General features: G+C 38.0%; 1 protein-coding gene across 1 annotated transcript in view; it reads right to left on the bottom strand.

Annotated features, from left to right (window-relative positions):
- Nucleotides 1–25,504, bottom strand: part of epha10 (EPH receptor A10) — a 208,475-nt gene that overhangs the window by 36,851 nt on the left and 146,120 nt on the right. Inside the window, exons 6-8 of the mRNA XM_030146536.1 lie at nucleotides 14,479–14,603; nucleotides 8,381–8,720; nucleotides 5,238–5,346 (exon numbers count right to left, since the gene is read on the bottom strand). Of these exons, the coding sequence (XP_030002396.1) occupies nucleotides 5,238–5,346; nucleotides 8,381–8,720; nucleotides 14,479–14,603 (574 nt within the window). The remainder of the gene's footprint in view (nucleotides 1–5,237; nucleotides 5,347–8,380; nucleotides 8,721–14,478; nucleotides 14,604–25,504) is intronic.

A 25,504-nucleotide genomic window follows, 5' to 3' on the forward strand; every position in this document is an offset into this window, starting at 1 on the left:
CAAGGAGGGGCTGAACAAATCCACATATTAGAGCTGCTGACACATACTTTGCATTGTAAGTGAGAACTTAAGAAGCATTTTCTGATGAAAAGTGTTTGAGGCACCCCTGTGCATGATCCTGAATGTGAATGCATGCCTTGAATGTGTGCGACCGAGTGTGTCCGTGCCTTCATGAGTGTGCAGAACGACTAATTTGCATGTGTCTGTGTGAACCAGGGGATCGATGTAACTGAGACCCTCCAGCCGTAGCCGGGAGCTGGCTGTCTTTGCAAACACGAGAGCATGGTAATTGAGGCATCAAGCCATTCCCTCTTTGTCTTTATGCAAAACATGAAGAGCAAGTAAATGGTCCAGCAGCAATGAACAATGGCGACCACTTGCAATGAATGCACTGATAGAAATAAAGAGCAGAAAGATAAGCATTATTATTCGATACAAGGCTGTGCATGAGAGGATGACGCTCCCTTCCCGCAAAACAATAATGCATTTAAATAAGAGTGTGTGTTTACTGAGAATCAACACATTTTTTTTTCCATATTTCATGTGCCTCTGCTGTTGCTTTCAAATGACCACAGTCAAGTACAACTGATTGAAAAATGTATTCCTACCCGTCTTTCTTTTATCTGATAACAATCCACCCACAAGTAGGCATACCAGCAAAAAGATCAGTTATCTGGTTGAGGGGTGGCACCAGTCCAAATCTGTGCACAAGTATATGCTCATGTGTCTAGAGTAAGAAACAGACAGTGCACACTAACTATGCACAGAAACACTTTGACAATGCATCAGAAAATATCCCTGGATGGATATCAGCTGAAAACCAGCCAAACCAAATCAAAAAAAAAAAAAAAAAAGAAAAAGAAAAACAACAGCGTGTTGGGCTATGTCTGTAACTGTGTGGGAGTATAAACGTGTTCCTACTCATCTGCATGCATGTGTTATAGCATATACACTATGAATCGCATGTGTGTTTTTGTGTGGGGGTGTGTATGAGCGAGCTGGCAGAGTATAGAGTTGGACAGGAGTCAAAGAGCAAAGTGGTTTGAACAGCGAGCACAAATGCACTCTTCCCCCCTTTATCTGCTCGACTGAATAAAACATGCAAGTATGCGGCAAGATATACTCAGAGCAATAAACAAGATAATAAAACACGCATCAGACCACCTGCAAAGACGCCAAATGGTGGAACTGACTTGAAATAATAAGAATATCACGTTGAGGAGCTGGGTGATTGATAAGACTGTGTGTATGGTTTAGAAAAGATCATAAATGTATGTTCATTTAAAGGAGCTGTGATGTATGATTAGCACGTCACTGTCTATATCACTGTAATCATTGTCATTTCTATCATTTTTCCATTTCCTCTAATTTGAAGGTACAACATGACATACATACAGGGTGGGGAAGCAAAATTTACAATATTTTGAGGCAGGGATTGAAAGACAGTGTATGACCAATTAGTTTATTGAAAGTCATGACAATTTATTTGCCACAAGATAATTTACATAATAGAAAATGTTTTTATTCTATGTGTCCTCCTCCTTTCTCAATAACTGCCTTCACACACTTCCTGACACTTGTGTGTTCCTCAAATATTGGGGTGACAACTTCTCCCATTCTTCTTTAATAGTATCTTCCAGACTTTCTCGTAATAGTTTTGCTCATAGTCATTCTCTTCTTTACGTTATAAACAGTCTTTATGGACACTCCAACTATTTTTGAAATCTCCTTTGGTGTGACGAGTGCATTCAGCAAATCACACACTCTTTGACGTTTGCTTTCCTGGTTACTCATATGGGCAAAAGTTTCTGAAAAGGTATGGATAATAGTGTTAGGTATGATTATGACATCAATATATGTTTGGTTTCAAAACAATTGACGTAGTGCCTGCTGAGAAAAAACAACTAAATGTTCATTGTAAATTTTGCTTCCCCACCCTGTATATGGGTGCTTCTATGAAACTGGTCCCTAAAAACAGAACAGAGGGGCTAAAAATTCAAACCAGATGTAGACTAATGTTATGAAGCAAGTTTGGAAGCACTTTGGGTCTGTTTTAAAAATAAATATTTACTGAGATAAAAGAGAAACACTTTTTCAGATAAAACACATTTTTATATTATTTTTGTAAACAAAAATCCGCATGTAACACAGTAAAAAAGGACACAAAAATTACACGCTACTATTTTTTCGAATGTTTTTTTATTCTCTCACCGGTACAATTTGGGAATGAAACTAATTATGCAAGGTAGGGTGTTTCACAAAAATGACCACTGCTGCAAAATCACTCACGATTTATATGTTTTTAAATGGGCAGGTTCCACATGTAACGCAAGTGGACACGGTGGGTTACACACAACACCTGGAATGAGACTGAGATTCATGAAAAACCACTAAGATCATCAAATTTATTATTTATTTTTTCAGTGTCTTTATTTATAGCGGTATATGAGACCATTTACAGCCATGTTTTCAGATCAAATGCACTGACACCTAGGTAGCTTTTGCTGTTCCAATTTTGGTCCTATTTTTGGCCTCAATATTTTATTAAAAATTCATTAATTTTGGGATGGCTCAGAGCAAGAGTATAATTTTTTTGCATTTATCTGAGGTCATCATTAGGTACATCCTGGGGGGAAATATGTCTATATTTCTCTTTTATTATTGGGTCTAAAAAAGCTGGCAAAGTGCCAGGTACCAAAATGAACCCAGTTTCATAGAAGGACCCATATGCGAATATATTTTCAAGGTTTAATCATCTTTTTAATTCCATTGTATAAATGTATTATTCTATTTACACTGTATGGACAAATGTATTGGGACACATCATACCCACAGCTCATGGGACTTCCCGTTCCCCTTCACAGTTTTTGGCAATAATAATCAAAATAAATGTCAAATTGATATCCTTTTATGTTTAACCCTTAAAGACCTAAACAACCACTGGCAACCAAAAACATCTGCTGATCTAAAATGTTTACCAGCTTTTGAACCATTAATCCTATCAATACATTGAAATAATTCAGATAAAATGTTTAGGTAAGGTTCCTTTTCACTTCCATCAGATATGATCCGTTTGGACGTTCAGAGGCTCTGTAGGGAACGTACAAACACATTTCTTGCAACATTGATTCACCAATAAAACCCATGAAATTAGACAAATGACAGTTAATTGTTTTTTACATTCAGTTAATGATATATTTTCCAGTAAAAGTCTGTTACAATTTTTTCTGTTTTGATGTAATTATCTTCAAATGTATTTTGAACAGCTATGAATATCTACATGATCACTAATTAAAAATGGGGAAATACCTGCATTTCACTGAAAAATGAAAAATGCTAATGAGAATATTTTAATAAATGATGATAAATCACTTAGGTGAGGTTAGCTGTGAAGAAAAATTCATTAAGAAGTTGCCACACAAATGGTTCTAGGTCTTTATGGGTCAGCGGATGATTTTTCTAGCTCAGTGAGTCAAAGAAACCAGATGGTTAATTGTTGCGTAAAAATAATATTTATATTCAGGATGTGACAGAGAAAAATCTAGAAGTAGAACTTTTAAAACTATTATAAAGATTAAATGAAGAAATTGAATCTTGGGTAAAAAAAATAGAATTAAGTAAAAACAGACTATGAAGCATTTTGGAACAATTATAGATGACAATGTTAAAAAAAAAGTAAGGATAAAAGGGAAGAATAAACATAATTTTATTGCAAACCTCATTGTTGTTTTGTGACCCAGGCCCCTGTTAGCAGTGACTTCACCATTCTAACACCACATAATTCTACTTTCCAAATATTTAAGTTTATACAACTGTTGTGTGTTGCATTAATAGCTTGAGGACAGAGTTATCTATTCTGAAGTCAAACTAGATTGCCTTCCTCTCAAAACTTTTTGACCTACTTAACCTAAGGACAGCAGGACAAACTCATGCATTTAATATCCAAAACTGACCAAAATATCAGGCCGAATATTTTGACCCTAAAAGTCCTTGGCTTTTACTTTATTTGCTTATCAGAAATAAAGCCTCTTACACTGACTCTGAAACGTCCCTTCCAGCCACCGCTAAATTCTGTCTTGAAAGAAATCTTGATTTAATAAGAGTGGGCAGTATGCTGAAAAATTAGGTCACAGTTGGGGGTTCAAAAAGGCACTGCTGTTACCTGTGAGTCACATTGCTTTGAGTTAAAACACCATTAGCTGTTCCCAGACATCTTTGATCTCCATTAGATAATGTGATGAAATAATAAGCCTGCACTATCAACTCTATAACTTCAACTAAATCATTTGTCATGTTGGTGTCACTGGTCTCATCTTTCTAATGTCTTTACTATTTCAATTTCATTTTTTTGTGTAAAACCTAATTAGACAGCACTATTGGCAGCAAGTAAGAAATCCGTTACGAGGAAATGGTTAAAAGTAGAACCACCCACCATTGATGAATGGATTGGAATTGTCTATGAGATTTATGTTATGGAGAAGATATCTTTTTCCCTCAGAGTTGAAAAAGAAAAATATGTATACGATCTGGTCCAAATGGATTGAATATGTAAAACCAATCAAATCTGATTTCATTTAACTGTACTTGTGCTTTGTGTGAACCTATCCTCTTTTTTAATGTGATGTTTTGAATGAATGAGGTGGTGCACTCCCCTGTTCTGTTCCGATGTGTTATTGCTTCAAGTGGAAAATTAGTGGTCCATAAAAGGAATATGGATATAATCACTGAAACTTTCTGCATGCATCCTTTTTTATTTACTTGAATGACTAAGGCTGTAATTAATGTGTGTGATGGACATTTGCCTTTCCAAATAATAATATAATTACAAACAAAACAACCTAAAAACCTAATTATACAGCAAAGACGTGAATAAAAAAAAAAAAAACAAGAACAAAAAAAAGCAGACATGACTAATATCAAGTCCTCTTCCATATGCAGATGCTGACTCCTACTCATGATGGTGTTCAGTAATTCTCTCAATGCCACTGCACCTTCCTTTCACAGAGGGACTAATATCATTGGATTACACTAATCTGGATTATTATGGACTAGCGTGTGACAGTTGACAGTTGACGGAGGATATGACTGAGTGTTTGTACACATAAAACATGCTATGGGCAGTAAAAATCCAGCAATGATATGATGATCCAAAGAACAACATTTGGTGAATCACCCGGGACTGATTTGTATTTCCTGTGTGTGTGTGTGTGTGTTTAAGGCTTTAAATACATATCTACCTTCTCCAGATGAGCAGCCCAACTCCCATTGAAAGCAACATGATCAGGGCAGCCACGGATACAACAACAATGATCACCACTGGATTCTGCTCGCTGGACGCCAGCGCCACTGGAATAAACAACCGAAAAAAAAAAAAAAATACTCATTACACATGTATAGAGACATGGCAAAATGTAAGAAAAGCCTCTAGACAAATGGAGCTGGGGACATAGTGTTACCCAGGTCCAATTATACCTTCATATGGGATTCATTTCACAACAATTACATGATTCAACATATAATCACATTTAAACAATGACCACGTGGAAATATGATTTCATTGGAGTGAAACTTAACCCATAAGGACCCAGTGTGACATTTGTGCCAGTTCCCAAATTAATTTTTCTCTATATTTAGCCATCCTTAAGTGGTTTATCACCATTTATTATAATATTATCTATTGTAATTGTGTTTTATTTTTCAGGGAAAATCAGGTATTTTCCAACATTTAATTTACTAATCATGTAGATGTCCAGAAAAGCTCAGATTAAAGTTGAGGGCTACTATTATCAAGAATAGAGAAATTTGAAGAAAAAGTGACGTTTATAGTGAAATCTATCATTAACTGAACATAAACCCAGTGTGTCCATCCACTGTCATTGATCCAACTCCATAGGTTTTACTGGTGAATCAATGTTGTAGAAGATGATGGTGTTTCCAGATTCACTATGGAGCTTCTGAACATCCAAATGGGTCATATCTGATGACCATGAAAAGATGACAAACTGTATTTTACACCAATTATTTACATGGATTGATAGAATTAGTGGATCAACAGGGACTAAACAGTTTATATCAGTAGATGATTTTGGTCGTTGGTGGATGTTTGGGTCTTCATGGGTTAAAGTGAAAAAGACTTTATATTTTCCAACATGTACTATATGGACAAAAATATTGGGACACATGTTTATCAATCAATATTTCTTTGAAGTTTAACCATTAAAGATGTAGAACTATTTTTTGTGGTGACTTACATGATTTTTTTTCTCTACACTTACCCTTTTGTAAGTGATTTATCACTATTTATTATAATACTACCATCTGAATTTAGCAGTTTTCAGTGAAAGTCAAGTATTTTTCTGTATTTAATTTACTGACCGTGTAGGTTTTTATAAAAGATCAGAGTAAATTCAAATGTTATTATGTCAAAACAGAGAAAGCTACTGTAAAACAGAAGCCAAAAGCATCTACAACCATTGTCATTTGTCAAATTACATGGGCACATGGGTTTTAGTGGTGAATCAATGTTGCAGAGGATGATAGGATTTGTACCTTTATTACAAAGCCTCTGAACATCCAAATGGGTCATATATGAAAGGCTGAGAAACTGTATTTTACCTCAGTTATTAAACTGGATTTATAGAATTAGTGGTTCAAAAGTTATTCAACACTTTAGATCAGTAGATGCTTTTGATACCAGTGGCTTTTTAGGTCTATGAAGGCTGAAGGCTACTTTTTCTTCCTGGCAGTTGAATGAAATAGACATTAGCTTGTGATTTCAAAATGATGATACATGGTCAGAAAATAACCAATACTTCAGAAATGTAAAGGCAGAGCAATTAGAACAATGTAGCCGTGACTACCTCCAACCCCTTTTACAGATGAAACCTGAATTCAACATGTCCCAATACTTTTGTCCACATTGTGTATATTCACCATTTACAGGCACAATAGTATGCATATTATTAGCATATTTGTACTTTATTAGTCATTAATAAAGAACCCTGGTTTACCACCTAATTACTGCTTATTCATAGCAAATAAGGAAGTTATTGTTTGCTGGACATGAGATAAGGTAATAATGTAAGAATAGCTGCTCTGCCTTCACAGCACTTAACAAATATGGCCTATTCATCTTTAACAAACAGTGCCCGAATAGCTCTAAATTAAGTCCTTCCTACGTGGACTGTTCTCCAGTCTAGAGTGGGGTCTCGCTCATAACTAATAGGTTGACATGTATTAACCCACACAAGTTCAGTGTCAAACCATTAGTGAATTAATTATAAGCAAGACCTCACTTCAAAATGGAGAACTTATCCTGAGTTATGAATAAATAAGCTAATAAAAAAGCAAATATAGTGCTAATATTTACGCAATAAGCGACACCAAAATAGTGACTATTTGTGCCAGAATACAAAGTGTCATGTTTGTTTACTATTCCCTGCATGTTCAGTCACAATATTATACCATTTGGGAAACCTTTACAACACATAATCTGTTTTACTCTCCCTCAACAATGTATTAACTGTAATGGTAAAGCTGTGAAGCATCCCATGGCCAGTAGTAATGGACCACTTAGTTTCCACTTGTTTTTGTGACTTTCAAATGCCAGATAAATGTAATGATTGCGTAATTATGGCTGATGCTGGCACACACCTTAAATTGTTTAAAAGCTTTTTGCAAGTCTGACCTCTACGCATGGATGTGTATATTACTGCGGGCTATTATCATGTATTTTAGAGTTCATCTACTCCGGGATAAATGTAGCAGTGGAGATAAACATGAGCTACAGAAGTGATTGTGTAACTCACCCTAACAAAGGAAAAACAACAGAAACATTTTGAGTGAAACCCCATCTGGCAGAGCTATTGTTATTGGACCACAATAAAAAGATAGCTGTTGCACAGGACAGCTCTCAGATGAGATAAACTGTATAAACGGTGTGAAGCAGCTGACTGCAGTAACACTCTGTATACTCAACAAATCCCTTTCCTGGATAAATAAAAGGTTCAGGGGAAAAAAAAAAAAAAAAATCATGAGCTCTACAAGGATTGAAGCTCATACATACTGTACACAAAGACACACAGTCACAAACAGCTCCGAGATGGCACAAGGGACACAATATCAACTTGCACCAAAAAGAACCATTTCACAGCTTACTGGTAAAATCTTGAATCTTCACACATACTCTCAGACAGTCACATCTCCTTCTCCTTTTCCTTTTCTCACTCACTCTAGCAGCGTGAACATTGTATGGGGTTGGCCCAGTGCCTATACAAACCCCCATCCCAATCTGCCTGGCGCTGCTGAAAGGAGGGAGTGACAGGAAAAGGAGGGAAAGTGAGGAGGAGAAAGGGGGAGGAGGCGAAAAACGGCTACTCACACTCTCCAAGAGTCTGCAGCTCCAGGGGAGCGCTGTATGCACCGTAGTCGATTGGCGGCGGAGACGAAGAGGAGGAGGAGGATGATGATGAGGAGGATGAAGAAGAGGCCGATGAAGAAGTGGAGGAAGATGAAGAAATGGATGAGGAGGATGATGAGGAGGCAGAGGATGAAGAAGAAGAAGAGGAGGATGAGAGATGGGAAGAGGACAGGGGTGAGGAGGGGGCCGGCGTGGAGAAGGGGCGAATGAGGAAGACATATGTAGTGCCAGGTTTGAGGTTAGTGACACTGATCCGTGGGACTGCGGTTTTGACAGTCGAATAACTCTGATCCTTTTGTTCCTGCAGAGACAGAGAAGCGAGAGACAGAGAAACAAAGGAGGAGAGGAGTGAGACGAGTAGGTGGAATCCATTTGTGAGATGCCTTGTTCATTCCAAGGCACAGTTTGTGATGCTGTGGGACATGAGGGGCCATTTTGACTCTGAACCAAAGCCTTCGGTAATAAGTGGATGCATTTATTGAGAGTGGAAGAGAGGAGTAAAAACTTCATTCTCAAAGAGTCTGAAAATTGACAGGTCGAGAAGCCGGAGTTCTTTTACCCTGTGTTTTTACAGCATTTTTATAGTGGTTTTAGGAAGAGGACACTGAAGTGGGAACTCGCAAAGTAAAAATGCATCAAGTTCAGTGTGGGCAATAACAACTGGCATACCCCAGAGTCAGATGACTGAAAAGTATACAGAAAACTATTCATTTCTCCAAAATAAATGAAAATGTGGTAGTTCATTCATTTTCTGAACCCGCTTTATCCTCACTAGGGTCACGGGTGTCACTTGGAGCCTATCCCAGCTACTTACGGGCAAAGGCGGGGTACACCCTGGACATTTCGCCAGTTCATCACAGGGCTGAACATATAGAGACAAATAATCGCTCTCACATTCACACCTATGGGCAATTTAGATTAACCAGTTAACCTATCAGTGCATGTGTTTGGATGGTGGGAGGAAGCCGGAGTACCCGGAGAGAACATGCAAACTCCACACAGAAAAGGTCCCACCCCCCGTCAACTGGTGTTGGAATCGAACCCAAGACCTTCTGTCTGTGAGGCACGAGCGCTAACCACTGCACCACTGTGTTGCCCAAAATGTGGTAGTGATGATCAGAATTATAATAGTTTAAGACATTTTTGTCCTCTAAGAACATACAAAGTGAGGTACAAGAGTTAAGTTAATGTGTCACATGAAGAAAAATAAACTGACAGTAGGGGTATTTTAAACATATTTAATGCACAATTGGAAATTTTGCAATGAAAAATATTTATAGAAATGGGAAAATACAAAAAAAAGTGCAAAAAAGTTTGTTTTACTCAGTTAAAGGAGTTTTTGCAGTTTCTTTTTGGAAAAGAGCAAACTGCACAGAGAAAATGGAAACACTTTTTTTTTTAAATGAATAAATAAATTCTGACATAGCAAACATTTATCTCAAGTGAGCTAACTGCTCAGCTGTGTGCTCCGTCTCCCCAGGTATGCTGATTAAGTGTGAAAATAAATCCGGTAGAATAGGTCATGTGGACTGATGAGGAGGCCAAATTATTCATTATTATTATTTAGAAAACAACATAACGCTCTCTTTCCGCTGTTCATTTTAACAGAGCCATGCCACATGCTGACAACACAACACAGCCTACATTATTTGCTCCGAACCAGTTTATGGAAACGCATATAATTTCATTTTTCAGACTTTTCAAAACTTTGCTACAAATTCACTTGATATATTTTATGGAAGAAACTTCAAGAGATCTGTGAGAGAGGTGATTAAAACTAAAGTGAAGGTGGTGTCCTTGTGTTCCTCTCTATGGAAGAATGAGTCAGACCTTGCACAAGTGGGCTCAAGGGGGGCAGTAAGTAAGCGACACATTATCATAATTACTTCACTTGTCTGATATGTTTGCCTTTACTTGCACACTGCTATTCGTTTCACATTATCGCCTTGTATCAACAAACAGCCCTTGTTACATTTCATGTGTTTGCATGTCAATAAGATCACTTCAGCCAAGCTTGTACACAGCACTGATGTTCAATCTAATTTATAAGCAAGGGGAGAAAAGAAAAAAAAAAAAAGGTAATCATTGTAAAGCATGAGCGTGATTAGGCATGTTCATGAGAGCATTCATGTGTGCATTCAATGCTACGTGAATTAGGAAATGAGGATTTGGAGCTGCATGTGTGATCTTTATTGCTTTTTCATCTTACTAAAACAATAGCAGCGGAAGGACAGAGAATGACTGAAGTAGAACGGCAGAGAGAGGGACACGGCGGCTGAAACAATGAAAGATTAAAAGCTCCTCCTGTAGAATGAGTTCATATGTGACAAAGAGGAGGATGGAGAGAAGAAAGTGGAAAACATGCAGTTCCTGGAAAAGATTAGTGGGAGGAAAACAACAACAGCACCCACATGAAACACAGTGCAATATCACTTTATGAATAAACAGTGAATTTGTCAGCAGTGTTATGAATCATTCCTTTTTCATTCTTTCTAGCTCTATGTATTGTTTGTTATTCCTCAAGTTAAGCACTCGTACCCCATATGTCATCCAGATTGGGCATGTTTAAATACCACATGGGCTACATATGGTTTGGCCAGTTATTAATATATCGACCCATATATTACGCAGATCTATTCTGCAAAACATTGTGATGAAAAAGAAGGGAAAAAAAGGCCATGAGCAAATAGGTTTTGTTGCAGTATAGTTGTATTACCTTTTCATCCAAGACCTTTTAGCAATCTTACTTTCTGGCTGTGTTATGCTCTACCTATTTTTTTCTTTTTATCTAATTCACCCTTGCTGCTTTCTCCTGCATATACTCTCACAAACTATCTTTATTCACTTGTGCTTTTCCACTTGCAGGCATCTTTCCGCCAAGTTATCGTTCCCTAATACCCTCTCTAGCCTTTTCTATTCCTCAGTCACTGCACAAGCATCAAATTCTTTCAAATTGCTCCACACACCGTGCTATCTTTTCTATTTCCTTGTATCTTACTTATTCCATCCCTCTTCTATGGTATTATATATATACAGTATATACATTTTTTTTCTAAATATGTGGGAGTACAGCAGTAAGGAGCATGGCTTTATTAAATATGGTGAAGCATAGAGAAGAGAAGGTGGTGTGAAATTGGGTGAGAGCACGACACAGCCAAATACAAAGACCTGGCATCGCCTGCAAATGCAGCGTATGAAAATGGAGACGTGTGAGTGTGACAGATGTGGCTTATGTGCATGACAGATTTACTGTGAAGACTATGACTGGTGATGAAGAGGCCACAATCTGACTAAGTGCTATGTTAAATGAATGTGATAAGGGGGATGAAATTACACTTGTTACCAATAACTGCTAAAGAGAATATGGCAGTAATATACAGTGAAATGTGTGCATCGGTGGCTCTTCAATTACACAATAAAATACATCTTTTTTTTTTTTTTTTTTTTTTTTTTTTTTTTACAAGTGTACTAAACATTTATGGGGGATTTATCATGTGAAACAGAGTAGAACCTGTTTTGATCACACCAAGAAACTGAATTAGTGCTGAAAAAATAAAGCACATGTGGGAATGAGATCCACAAATCATAGTTTCTGTGGTGAAAATCAATGAGGACACGTCAATTTAAACAAACTTCTGATGAGCTGTCCTATAGGAAAAACTGAAGAATTGATTACACCCTTCCCAAGTGAGAAACATGTAAACAGAAGTCAATGTTTCTGCGTTTCAACAGGCCAACAAATGTTACAAAGAAAGTAAACCATACTGAATAACACACTATAACATTTTCAATACTGACCGTGGTGAAATGTAATTAATGATTTTTAGTGTAGTGTTACAGTTCTTTATACTTTACTTGAGTATTTCCTTATTTTATGCAGCATTATACTCCTATATTTCACTAACTTGTTAAAAGTGAACATTGTACTTTTTTACTCCATTACATTTCTCTGAAAAGTTAGTGTTACTGCAGTAACTGACCTCAATACTTCAACTACCGCTGTTTTAATAGTACATCAAACCATACAAACATATTCCAACATTTTAAGTGCCTTTAGTATGTAATGAAATATTAGTATTAAATTAGTACATTACTTAGAGTCTTTTTTGATAATTGGTTTGTATTGGTTCCAGTTCATTAAAATAATGTGTTTGGCTGATGGGAAGGCCAATGCTATAATTCTATGCACGGTCTCTAGTTGTGGAATGTCCCTTTTCACACCTAGAATACACACAATGTTGGACCTTGTGTGTATACTAGGTGTGAAAATTATAGATTCTAAACAAAGAGGACGTGAGTGATTTTTAGTAACATCCAACCAAACCATGGGGGTGTGAATGTACCCTCATGCCAGCACAGTTTAGATGATGTGTGATCAATGTTCTGCATTGTGCATGTATAATTTAAGATATGTGTAACCTTTGTCTCCATCATTTCATATGTAACACATTTTGATAATTGTGTACAGTTTTGTAGCGTCGCTTCCTATTGTGATATAGTTACAGGTACATATATCAGGTTCCCACTGTAATTCAGTTTGAACGTTGAAACTACAATAATAGAACACAACAAAAGAGTTGAGGCCTTTCCTCATTACTCCACTTAACTTATCTTCTATGTCTTACCCTTAGAAGTGGTTTAATGATAGATTTCATTCATAAAGTCAAGTAGTGTAAGTTCAACCCTTGCAAAAAAGAGTTAATAAAATAATAATAATCATGCTATTTACTCATATAGACATTTACCCTATTGAATGAAGCCCTGGAAACATGGATCATGCTTTTACAGCTGGCCATTGACAAAGCTGGACACTGTGCTGTGATTAATTAGGGCTAATTTTATGGTGATATGATATGAGTTTATATAGGGTTCCTACAGGTTTCTACAAGTTGAATTTAAGACTTTTGAAGACCTTTTTAAGTCAACTTGAAACAGAATTTAAGGCCCATTTCACAGCCATACTGGCAAAAATTTGTGACTCCTACAATTTGGGAAAATGTATTTATTTACTCCAACGGCTTGATTCCCATCGTTCCCATTGTTGAGTTGAACTGATTTATTGTACAAAGTGCAAGGAGCTGCAAACACATTCCCCTCCATTTGTGTCAATCAGGTGGAGAATGACCTTTTCTCCACCCAAACATTATTAAATTTGCACTTCCCCATGCTTACTTTTTGCTTGTGAGCCATTCCTGTCTGGATGAACCTCCTCACCCTCACCAATCTCATCTGACTAGATGGACCCCCTCATGGGCCCCCACCCTATTGCATCTTTACAGACTGGAACTACATCTGCAAATGGACGTCCATCAGTCCTGGTGCATCTACAGCCTGTCCGTCCATGGGAGTGGATCTCTCCATCACTGTGGTTCTCATCGAGGTCTCTCTTTTCCCACTGGGTTTTTGGATTTTTTTTTTTTTTTACCGAGAAGGAGGGTTTAAGGACGGAGGATGCCCAGGACAATAATTCCCTTCTTCTACTGTTTATTTGACTGTTGCTCGTTTTCATATCCAACTTTATTTATTTATTTATTTAATGTTTCTATGTTATATACCTGTTGTGAAGCATATTGAGTCTGCCTTGTGTATGAAATGTGCTCTATAAATAAAGTTGAATTGAATTCCTTTAAGTTCCCAAAGTCAGCTTTCTCAGGCGACTAATGGTTGTGCATGTGTTGAATGATCAGTATTAATTTCTGCAAATTCAGCGACAATTGGTTCCAAATTTCAATATAAATTGTCAGGTTGGAAGGGGTGGAACTGAGTAGATGAGTGTTACTTTCTTTGCAGCTTGGACATTTAACAGACACATTTAAACACAATAAAGCGAACAAGTGTATGGGAACATAACTTAAGATCTACCATGTTAAATTCAATACCTTTTAAAGACTTATTAATTGCAGATTTGTAAACTCAAGACCCTGTGGGAACCATGTTTATATTGTAATACTCAACTATGTTACTGCACATTGCAGATTTTCTTCATATTGTGCAAACCAAACTTGAACAGACAAACATAAATGCATAAAAAGAGCTGGTAATGATGAGAGTAGATCTACCTTCTCATAGTATTTGACTTCATATTCCGTGCGGTTGCTGTTCGGGTAAGACGGCTCCTTCCACACCAGCGTGATGCTCTTTTGCTCGATCTTCTCTGCCCGCAGCTCACTGATCAGAGATGGTGCTACACAGATAAAGAAGAGAGAAGGCGGCGAGAGAAGATAAAATAAGATATGAGTTCAGGGATTCTACTCTCATTCAGCACAAATACAATAGCTTGAGGAGTTTTCTCAAGGACATCAGAAAGAGTCTTTACTCCCCTGTATTTCTACTTTTTACAAAGCTTGAATATCAGGGGAGGAATAGAGTCAATTCTGGTAGAGGGTGGATTTTGCCAGAAACTAGGCATTGATATATATACCCGATTGTATTCTCATGTCTAAAGTGAAAGAACTAAAAAAGAGGGGAAAAAAATAGTGTGTGGGCATTAAAGGACAGATGGGAGAGTCCACGAAGGATTGAAAAAGAGGTGAGGAACAAAGGGGGATAGAGGAGGAAGACAGAAGCAGGTAGCAAAGAAAGGTAATGATTAATTATTCAGACTGAGACGCGTTAGAGCAGACAGCTTCATCCCACTCAAAGGTCCATGAATGGACAAACGCTGCATGCATTTCGTTTGCGAATATGCATGTGTGTGGCATTGAACAGCCCTCGGGTCAGTACGTTGAGACTGACAATAGATCAATACAGATATGGATTGACTGACAACTCTGTATCGACATGAGACTAACGGATGAAGACGCTCAGCCTAAACTCAATGTTTCTCTCAATTAAACTGACCTCAGAACTTTTTCTGACTCAATCGAGGAGAGTCGCAGTGAAATGTGTCCTGACAGATATTTCATCTCCTATTGATCATAACTGAAGATTAATTATCATACAAAACCATGCTTTCTAAATTTAGACGTGGCCTCTAATGGCACTGGCTCACTAAGCAAACAATTTCATTACTGGGGGAAAGACTGGCCCTTTGTCTCTCTGTCAACAAATGACAGGCAGCGCATAGTATGATAATCAGAAAGCACCACCCACTCTTTCTTAAGTGCTAATTATGCCATTTTTAATGAAGTAGCAAAATAGGTTGTCACTCAAAAATAGTAGGAAAATAAAGGGGTGCAGTTCGCTCAAGGAAAAGGCCTTTGTATTTGGGAGGAGCTGTGCCATTAAGGCCATTAGGGTTAGATTTAGAGGCGGAGAATGCAAGGGGTGTTGCATTTCTTTTCAACATGTTTCTGTCACTTTTTTTTTTTGGTAGTGGATGATAATTATTGCCATTTATCACTTACTTAAAGGACTTTCAATATACGCCTGTCACAGAGACACAATTTTACAAGATTTTCTGTCCCTTTTCCTGATTCCTGCTGTTTCTTTATGTCCCCGCCTCTATTCCAGTTTGCCATCTGCTTTTTCTCCCCTCAGCCACTCCATCAGTTCCCTTCTTTTCTGACCTTTAGCCATCATTTTTTTCCTGCCTGATGAAAACTCGCACGCTAATGAATATGTTCAGCCTGTCACTTGCACACAGCCATAACTATACAGTATGAACACACACACACAGACAAAATGACACATACACGTGCAAAGCATCTGTGCAGCTCCTTCAGCCCTCCTCTCAAACAGCAGGATAATAAAGTCATTTTAGGCAGCAGATCAAAGACACACTCGAACTGTTTGTATCGCTCACCCACTGCCCATCTCCATCTGTGTGTGTTTTTGATGTCACTGAAAACACAGGTATTATCCATTATTGATGGTGACTTCTGTGACTTTTTGCATCATGGAGGAATGACGGGTATTTGCTGTGTGTGTGTGTGTGTGTGTGTGTGTGTGTGTGAGAGAGAGTAAGTGCTGAATCTATCATTGCATTTCATTTCTGCCTAATCAGGCTGAATGGTGAAAAAAGAAACTCTAAACAGAATGATTGGCCTGTATGTGTACGTGCAACTGTTGTGTAAAATTGCCTTCTAGGTTGATGATAGCGGTTATGTGGTGGTATAGCGGTGTGTGGCTATGTTGAAAGGGGAAAAAAAAACATAGAATCATGATGGGAAATATGGAAAACAAGCTAATGATATAGCATTTCCTTTTTTACCCCACCCCCCGAAGGAGAGGCAAAGGGTATTGTTTTTGGTTCGGTTTGTTTCTTTGTTTGTTAACACTCTAGCAGCAAAACTAATGGTTGAATTCATACCATATTGGGTTTACAGATTGCCAGTGACCCAGAATAGATGTCACTACATTTTAGGAAAAGTAGGTAAAAGTTCAAATATTTTCTGAATTTTTAAAATCTTTTTTCTTCCCTCATTTACTCATAATGGACAAAATTTCACATGTCTATAAAAATATCAATGTTGTTTCAATTTACTCCAAACTTGGCACCTACAGGGTGGGGAAGCAAAATTTACAATGAACATTTAGTTGTTTTTTCTCAGCAGGCACTACGTCAATTATTTTGAAACCAAACATATATTGATGTCATAATCATACCTAACACTATTATCCATACCTTTTCACAAACTTTTGCCCATATGAGTAATCAGGAAAGCAAACGTCAGAGAGTGTGTGATTTGCTGAATGCACTCGTCACACCAAAGGAGACTTCAAAAATAGTTGGAGTGTCCATAAAGACTGTTTATAATGTAAAGAAGAGAATGACTATGAGCAAAACTATTACGAGAAAGTCTGGAAGATACTATTAAAGAAGAATGGGAGAAGTTGTCACCCGAATATTTGAGGAACACTTGCGCAAGTTTCAGGAAGCGTGTGAAGGCAGTTATTGAGAAAGAAGGAGGACACACAGAATAAAAACATTTACTATTATGTAAATTATCTTGTGGCAAATAAATTCTCATGACTTTCAATAAACAAATTGGTCATACACTGTCTTTCAATCCCTGCCTCAAAATATTGTAAATTTTGCTTCCCCACCCTGTATACAGAGGCATTTGATCTACTGACATCAGCACATGCATAGACATGATGACATCACCTGGATCAATGCCAAAATAAGCTACAATACGTGCAAAGGGCAGGGTTTGTTGTGCCTGGAACCACTCCTTTAACATCAATTTGAACTTAGTGTAACCACTGTTACTGTTAAAATGCCACTGTCCAGAGAGAAAGCCTGCTCTACCTACTATGGAATAACAAACATACATTTATCCAGTCTAACTTGTGATGATCTCTTCTGTTCCATGAGACTGCTCTGTATTACAAAAGAGCTTCTTCTCAATTCCTTATTTTCTGCCTCTTCGGATCCTTGACTCCTTGATGTTCGATGGTGACATCTTGAAAGATGTCTCCGTTTCCTTAAATGCACATCGAAAACCAAGGATCAAGGAGGCTGGAGAAGCTTTGTAGAAGTCAGCTATTGACAACACAAGCTGTACGGGAAAAAAAAAGTGATTTGTGGTTTTACTGTGGCTGTTTTCTGTCTAAAACCAGAGTTATAATGTCTATAATCAGCTGATGCTACACATGAAGATTATAAGACACACACGCACACTAAGTTTTTGCTTGAAGAAGTAAACTTGATGATACTATAGTACAGATGTGTGTAAGAAGCTTTATACTTTATTCAGTGAGTCATACAGACCGTGGATAAAAAGCGTTGATTCATCGGTGGTTATTTTCTGATACATGACTTTCCTCTGTTGTTGAGAATTTAGAATATCACTATTGTATTTAGCCCCTTTAAAGCAGAAGTCAAGTTTGCTAAATGCAAATTAGAGGAATTGGCAATAAAATTATAGAAACAATGATATGAACATTAAGAAACACTCAACTAAAATGAAAGAAAGAGTCTGGACTTGTCATTTTGGAGGAAGGATGGTTGAACATGTGCTCTGTACAGGCTACTAATTGGATATTATTTCCTATGTTGGAGGAAACGTGGAGACACTGGTTATACTTTTTGCTGAAAGAAGTGATTGTTCTTTCTCTACTATTGATTTTAACTATATAGGAGCTCATATAGTGGTATATGACTTATATTTATTAAAGATATTATTAGCAGCCAGCCAGAAAGAGCAGAATAGTCAGCAAAGCGTGACAACATGCATATTATTACTATGGTTTGAAATATGGAGAGAATGACTTTTTCCCTTAAATCTATGGGCTGATGAATTCTTGCTATACTTGGAAAAGGCAGCTGTGTTTGTCATGCATTTCCCTAAGTGTAACATTGGTATGGATAGATATTTGATCAACCATTTGTTCCAAAGTTTTCTTCTTTTCTGGTTTTCTTATGTTTCCTATAAAAACATTTATAAAACTGATGATTCCTTCAACAAAATGCAACGTTATGTAAGCTATACATACATATTTGTGGGAGAGTATAGCTGTAGAAATGGATGGAAGATGACAGACGCTAAAATAAATTATACAGAAGTCAATGATCACAAGCAGAAAATATAATTTTGATTTATAAACCTTTACAGACACAAGTTCTACAGTATACAGGGAACTGATACTTAGTTATTTAGCTATTTCTGCACAAATAACACAAAAAAAACAACAAGGTGTAAAGGTGAAATGGACAGCTGAAAATTAATACAAATACATACATTGGCCACTGATTAAAATAGTTTTTACATTATCTGCAGCTGTAAAGTAGGCACTAAGATTTGTGGCCACAATAAAACTCAGAAAAGATTCACTGTGAATGAAATGAATAGGACTCTATTTAATATGATCGATAGTATGTAATGTATAGTAAGTAGACTGTGTGAATCCAAATAAAAGTGAAAAAAAAGATATACTATCTTCACTTCTTACGTCATTTTTGTCTGTTTCTAGTCCGCTTCTTAAAAATCAAGATATTCAACAATACACAGATGAAAACGTGCACATGTGCCGATGTTTTCAACACAAGGTAGAGAGTAGATTCTGTGGCAACAAATGGCTGGTATGTTGTGTGTAGTTTCTTCTTCTATTTGAGAGGATGAGATCGATGCCGACTGTCGCCTTAAATGACTTTCCATCTGCGCACATACACTCAGACACACACACTCCCACAATGATTTTCAAAGAAATATAGAAGGGGTGATGGCCTTCTGTGCAATAAGCCTCTCCGGGTTTGCTGTGGAAGTACCTAGAAGACATTTTCAAAGCCTCATCGTATAACAGAAATCTCATGGCAGACATACTGATAGGCACTTGTCGCAGACATATAGTTCCTTAAATCCAGTATGAACGCAGAGCGGCACATGTACAATTACTCCTATTCATAGTCTATTGACTCTCTGATCAGAGCAAAATGAGGGAATAAAGAGTATCATGTATTCTTGGTACAAAATGTAACTGTACAGGACACGGATACACCTTTTATCAAATGTGTAGTACATGCAGAGAAACCCATGGTAGAGCATGTGTTGCTCTTTGTGGAATGTCATCCTCTCTCTCTCTCTCCACTCTAACATCAGAAACAATAGTGGAAAAAAGGCCAAAATATGAATACCCCATTTTATGACTGGTCTTATTACCATTTCTTGCCAAATCGTGTTTTTGAATCTGTTCCTTTTTTTCTTTGAACAAAAGGATTGATCAGATAAAAAATTATGAAGAAAGGTTTTCATTTTCAGATTTTCTATTCTTTCAGGATAAGAGGAAAATCTCTGTTTTGCTCAAGATCAGTAGTTGCTGTATTTTAAGAGATTCATGTGGTTGATTCTGGTAACATTATGACTGCTTGTGACTAACAATTAGAGATGTTGAAAACCTCCACTTACGCATGATTTTTTTGGAGTACCACTTTTTGTACTAATACAATAGCCACAGTCCACAGTATCGCACAACAGATGCACTACCGATGACCAATAGTCAGTGCCGAGTGACTCATTACACGCCTTAGTCCAGGGGTGTTCAACTCATTTTAGTTCAGGGGCCACATTCAGACCAATTTCATCTCAAATGGGCCGGACCAGTAAAATAATAACAGTGAAAAAAATAAAATTATATTATGATCAGGTTTACATCTACAAAGTTTCCTTAAAAATCTGAATAAAATGAACTTGAACTTGAATTGTCTTAAGAAAAACAAGTGCAATTTTAACCATATTTTGTCTCGGTTTATCAGTTTATCATTTACACATGTGCATTACAATCTCACAAAACATTTAGCAACAGGCAGAATATTGGTAAAATTGCATTAACTTTTCTTAAGACATTTCGAGAGGGGCCAGCTGAGGTGGCTCGGGCATCTGTTTCGGATGCCTCCTGGACGCCTCCCTGGGGAGGTGTTCCAGGCATGTCCCACCGGGAGGAGACCTCGGGGAAGACCCAGGACACATTGGAGAGACTATGTCTCTCGGCTGGCCTGGGAATGCCTCGGGGTCCCCACGGAAGAGCTGGAGGAGGTGTCTAGGGAGAGGGAAATCTGGGCGTCCCTGCTTAGACTGTTACCCCCGCGACCCGTGCCCTGGAAGAAGTGGAAGATAATGGATGGATGGAAGACATTTCCATTTGTTCATATTTGTTCAGGTTATTCATGTTTTTGGTAAAAGCATAGTTTGGTAATGTAAACATTTTCATGTAATTTTAATTTTTTACACCAAAAAACACAAAGAGAGAATTTGGGGTTGTCATTATTTATAGGTTATTATAATATTTTACTGGTTCTAACCCACTTGAAATCTAATTAGACTGTATGTGTCTGTATGAGGAACTTGAATTACAATGATTTTGACACCTTTGATTATTAATATTTTCAGTGTAATTTTTGCATTTCACAAATTCATCCTGCGGGCCGGATTGGACCCTTTGGCGGGCCGGATTTGGCCCCCGGGCCGAATGTTTGACACATGTGCCTTAGTCTGTTTCTATGCATTGGTCCCTTTAAGTTTTAATTTGAAACAAGTTCTTGATACCACAGCAGGTCTGCCATGCTGCAGACTCTGTGCTCAGGTCTCTATGGCAGGAGGATCTATGAATAAACTTTGGCATAAAATGGCAGCTGTGCTGTAGGCCCTTGCTTCCATGGGTACAAAGGCAGCTGAGGTGCAACTGGCATCTCTGTTTCGTTATCAAAGGAGACAGGCAGAGGAGCTGCTCTCCCCAGGGGCGGCAGCACAAGCTGGGCTGAACATCTCACACACATTCTTACTTTTCCCCCTTTCTCTTTCACACTTCCAAGGGTCCATTCTCTGGAAAATCTCTCTCTTGCTCTCTCTCTCGCCGTCTCTCCATCTCCTTATCGCTCCATTTTCCCAACACAGCTCGGTCTCCATCTCTGTTCCCGCGGGAATCGTCGTTTCCCACAGGTCTGTTTGTGCTTCTGCTGAGACGACATCCATCATGTCAGGAGGGGATTTCATTGTTCTACTTCTTACCATCTCCACCACGGTTACATGTGGCGGCATTTGGGACCTTGTGAGTTTCCATGTGCCTGTGCATAATGAACAGACTCAGTGACTGCATGTATGCTCGGAAAGAGGAGGCCATATTGGAGAGAGTATGTGCTCTAGGCTGTAGGCTGGAGTGATTTAGAGAGCTGTAACTGTCAGGTATGTTTTGTTCAGAAGGGTTAACAGGAAGCAAGAGTGCCATTCCCCTTGGGCACACACCACTGGCTTCCACCTGGGGTTAAACGGATAGTGCAACGATTCATGTGAATGACAGCAGAGGAGTGGGAACATTTACTTTGCTTTGGTTTTGCTGTCCCATGAGCTTTTTTTACACCTTCTGCTGCAAGCATTTCTGTCAGTGATTCTATACTCCCTAAGGAGTGGGCATTTACAGATTCCTTTAATAATGCCGTTAAAGTTTCATATAGGCAGGGGTTTTTAAAGCATTTCCACTTATTTATAGCCATGTACTTTGAGTAGTTGCTCAAGTTCATTCTGATTTTATCCTTCAGTGTTTTAGGACAGAGTTTATATTAAGGTTCATATATAATGGTTTTCCCTCAGTAACCTCCTCCGTAACTACTATAATAAGGAGTAAATAAGGAACTTGTTTTAAATGAATTACAATCATGAAACCTTTTGCTCATAATGGGTCTTCCTCCTAGTTTATAATTCCCAGACTGAGCAAAGCATATTAAGGTCATAACTCAAGTACAGCAACTTCCTGAAATAATATTAATAAGCTACAAATAGGTTATTTAGGGGAAATGTTCTTATTCAGCATGACTGAATATACTTATGCAGAGTAAGACAGTAATATATGCTTTAGTATGACTAATAATGTGCCAACACTACTACTAATATGCAAGCTAATAAGCTGCCACTTAGTAATGAATATGTATATCTTAATATACAGTGCTATATTATTGTGAATATAGTAAAACAGCTTTATTTTTCAAGATATTTACCATATGGTTCCATTACACGTGTATGCATTTGACAGTATCTTAACTTAATGCTGTATCTATACATATAGCAACGCCACCCAGAACTGAATATCTTGCAGTGCAGTTTGCGGTTTACATCTGTTGCTATCATTTTTTTTTTTTTTTATCGTTCAGTGTTGTAACGCTATCTGGCAACCTGTCTTCACACACCACAAACTCTAATCTGTCCTATCAGCAACCAGCAACCAGCAGTCTGAGCACCTCATCCCTAATACATATACTTATTATGCTAAGCCCTGAATACTGCATACAGAAGCATCAGGACTGAAGAAGAAAAGCAAGGATGGCAGATGGAGAGAGGAGAGAAAACACTATACTGAACATTCTGCTTTAAAGACCAGGTGAGAAGATGCAGACAGGAAGAGATACTATATATGTTGGTAGGAATAGAATATGCATTTACGAGGCTGTTATCATTTATTATAGGGTATAGGAAGACAAGCCCAGTGGTGGTATTTGTGCTGTCTAAATAAGCCTGTCTAGATGTTAAACCCCACGCAGAAAGTTGGATATTTTTACCTTTTTAAAGTCAGGAAACAATCCAATGTGAACTACAAGATTATACGTTGCAGGATCCAGGTCTGATGTGCATGTTTAGAGTCTGACTGTCTAATCACCAGTGTGTGCATGCAACAGAGAAAAGAGTCTCATTGACAGCCTGATTCAAGGTGTCAGTCAGTAGGTGGGTGGGTGCGAGAAAGACCAGACCAGAGGCAAACAAGTTAACGGGACAAGATGTCTCTCACTGTATGATATAATCACAATGGCTGGACAGTCATAATCCAGCTGTGCAGAAACACCAGGTTCTAAATCAGTGGTTCCCAACCTTTTTTGGTTCGTGACCCCATTTTAACATCACAAATTTCAAGTAACCCCAGACATTCAAAACTGAGACTTTTTTTTTTTTTTTGCAAAAATTAATTTGTTTTATATCATGTAATAGTTTGCTATACTATGTTGCAAATAAACGTTAATTTTAGATGACATTTAGTCTATATAATGTATTTTATTATTGACGGAGGCAGAAAAGCCAGGTGTAGATTACTGCACAAAGGGAGCATTTTATTTTCCTTGGTCAGGATATGTACAGTCAGTCCAGCTAGGATTTCCAAGGCTGACAATTAATACTGAACAAACAATAACTCAAACTATGAATTATGAAAGAGCTGCAGCATCTGAAACTGACCACAATGAACATTTGACAGATAAACAGTACCACAGTGCTTCACTTTCAGCTTCAGAGTTTGTCTTTTCTGTATTGTGATTGTCTCTCTCAACTCACCATATATTTTTTATAAGTACGTTTTGATTTTTTTTTTATTTATGAATTACTAGAAATTTCAGGCAACCCCATTTGAATTCCAGGCGACCCCATATGGGGTCCTGACCCCAAGGTTGAAAAACACTGTTCTAAATAAATCATAGAGTGACAGTGAATGGTTTCTGCACAATAAAGATGCTGACATAAATTCAGTTAAACGTCAACAACAAATTAAACCCTCATCTTGGGTGGACTGCTGAGAGGAAACTTCAGGATAATGCACATGTCATACAGCACCAACGACCTGTAAGCTCTGCCTTTACCCAGGTTAAAAATCTGTCAAGTCTGGCTTCCCACAGTCCCACCAGGACGAGAGCAACTGGGGCTGACTTGCTTAAACCTCTCTTGACAGCTGCACACTGACTGATTCTGAACACTGTTTGTGTCCAGAGTGCCTTAAGGCAAGAGCATGGTCTGATCACGACACGTCTGTTAAGCTAGGCAGCTTCTGCCCGGAGCTTCCAACAAATAAAAACACAGGCCACACACGATCAGGCTCACAGACACAGATCCACACTGAGAGGCTAACCCAAGCCTGCTGCAGGAGTTTGGCTCTGAAGGTGAAGAAAACTCCTATCAAGCTCTGACAGACTTTTAAGGAGAGTAAATGCGTACATACTGTGCATGCACACACAAAACTCTCCATCCACTTTCTTTTCCCAGTGATGAACTAGATGTGATTTGCCGGAGGGGATTTTCCCCCTCTTAGGTCCATATATCACTGCCTCTGCTGAATTATTTTTATCCCCGGTGGGAATAAAATTATCCCCCTTTCATAGTGATTAATGCTGAAAATATTTTAAAGATATATCTAGGTAAAGTGCTGCTACATGAGAGCAGTATGCTGCATAAACCTCTATGGACTTTCACTGTCAGTGCTTGCACTCGACTGACAATAGAGATGACACCACTCCTGCGCTACATAATGCTGCTTCTGCTGGCCTTTATCGATGTACAGCTTTTCAGAATGTGACCACACATTAATAGACTGTATCTGTGCAAAGCTTAAATTGTAAAAGGATTCAGAGCAGCACATGTTCACTTTACAGAAACCTCCCAAAAAAAAAACAAAAAAACTCAAGACATGTCACAACTGAGGATGATAGTACAGAGTACAGTTAGAATAGAGGGACCTGTAAAATAGACATATCAACTGCTGAGGCTATAGGTCATGGCAGCATCAAAGTGGTTCCTTTTCTTAAGTGGGAGAGTCAACATTGGGTTCCTGTCATTGCAAATGTGTTCAGTATACGCTTTGTTCTGACTTTAGAGAACTGGGTCCATAAAGGCATCAACTCTGCATCATTATTGGCATAAAAGCAAAGTTGGCAAAAAAAAACAAAAACTAAATAAA

Source organism: Sphaeramia orbicularis, chromosome 11 (assembly GCF_902148855.1).
Source record: "Sphaeramia orbicularis chromosome 11, fSphaOr1.1, whole genome shotgun sequence".
Taxonomy (NCBI): Eukaryota; Metazoa; Chordata; class Actinopteri; order Kurtiformes; family Apogonidae; genus Sphaeramia; species Sphaeramia orbicularis.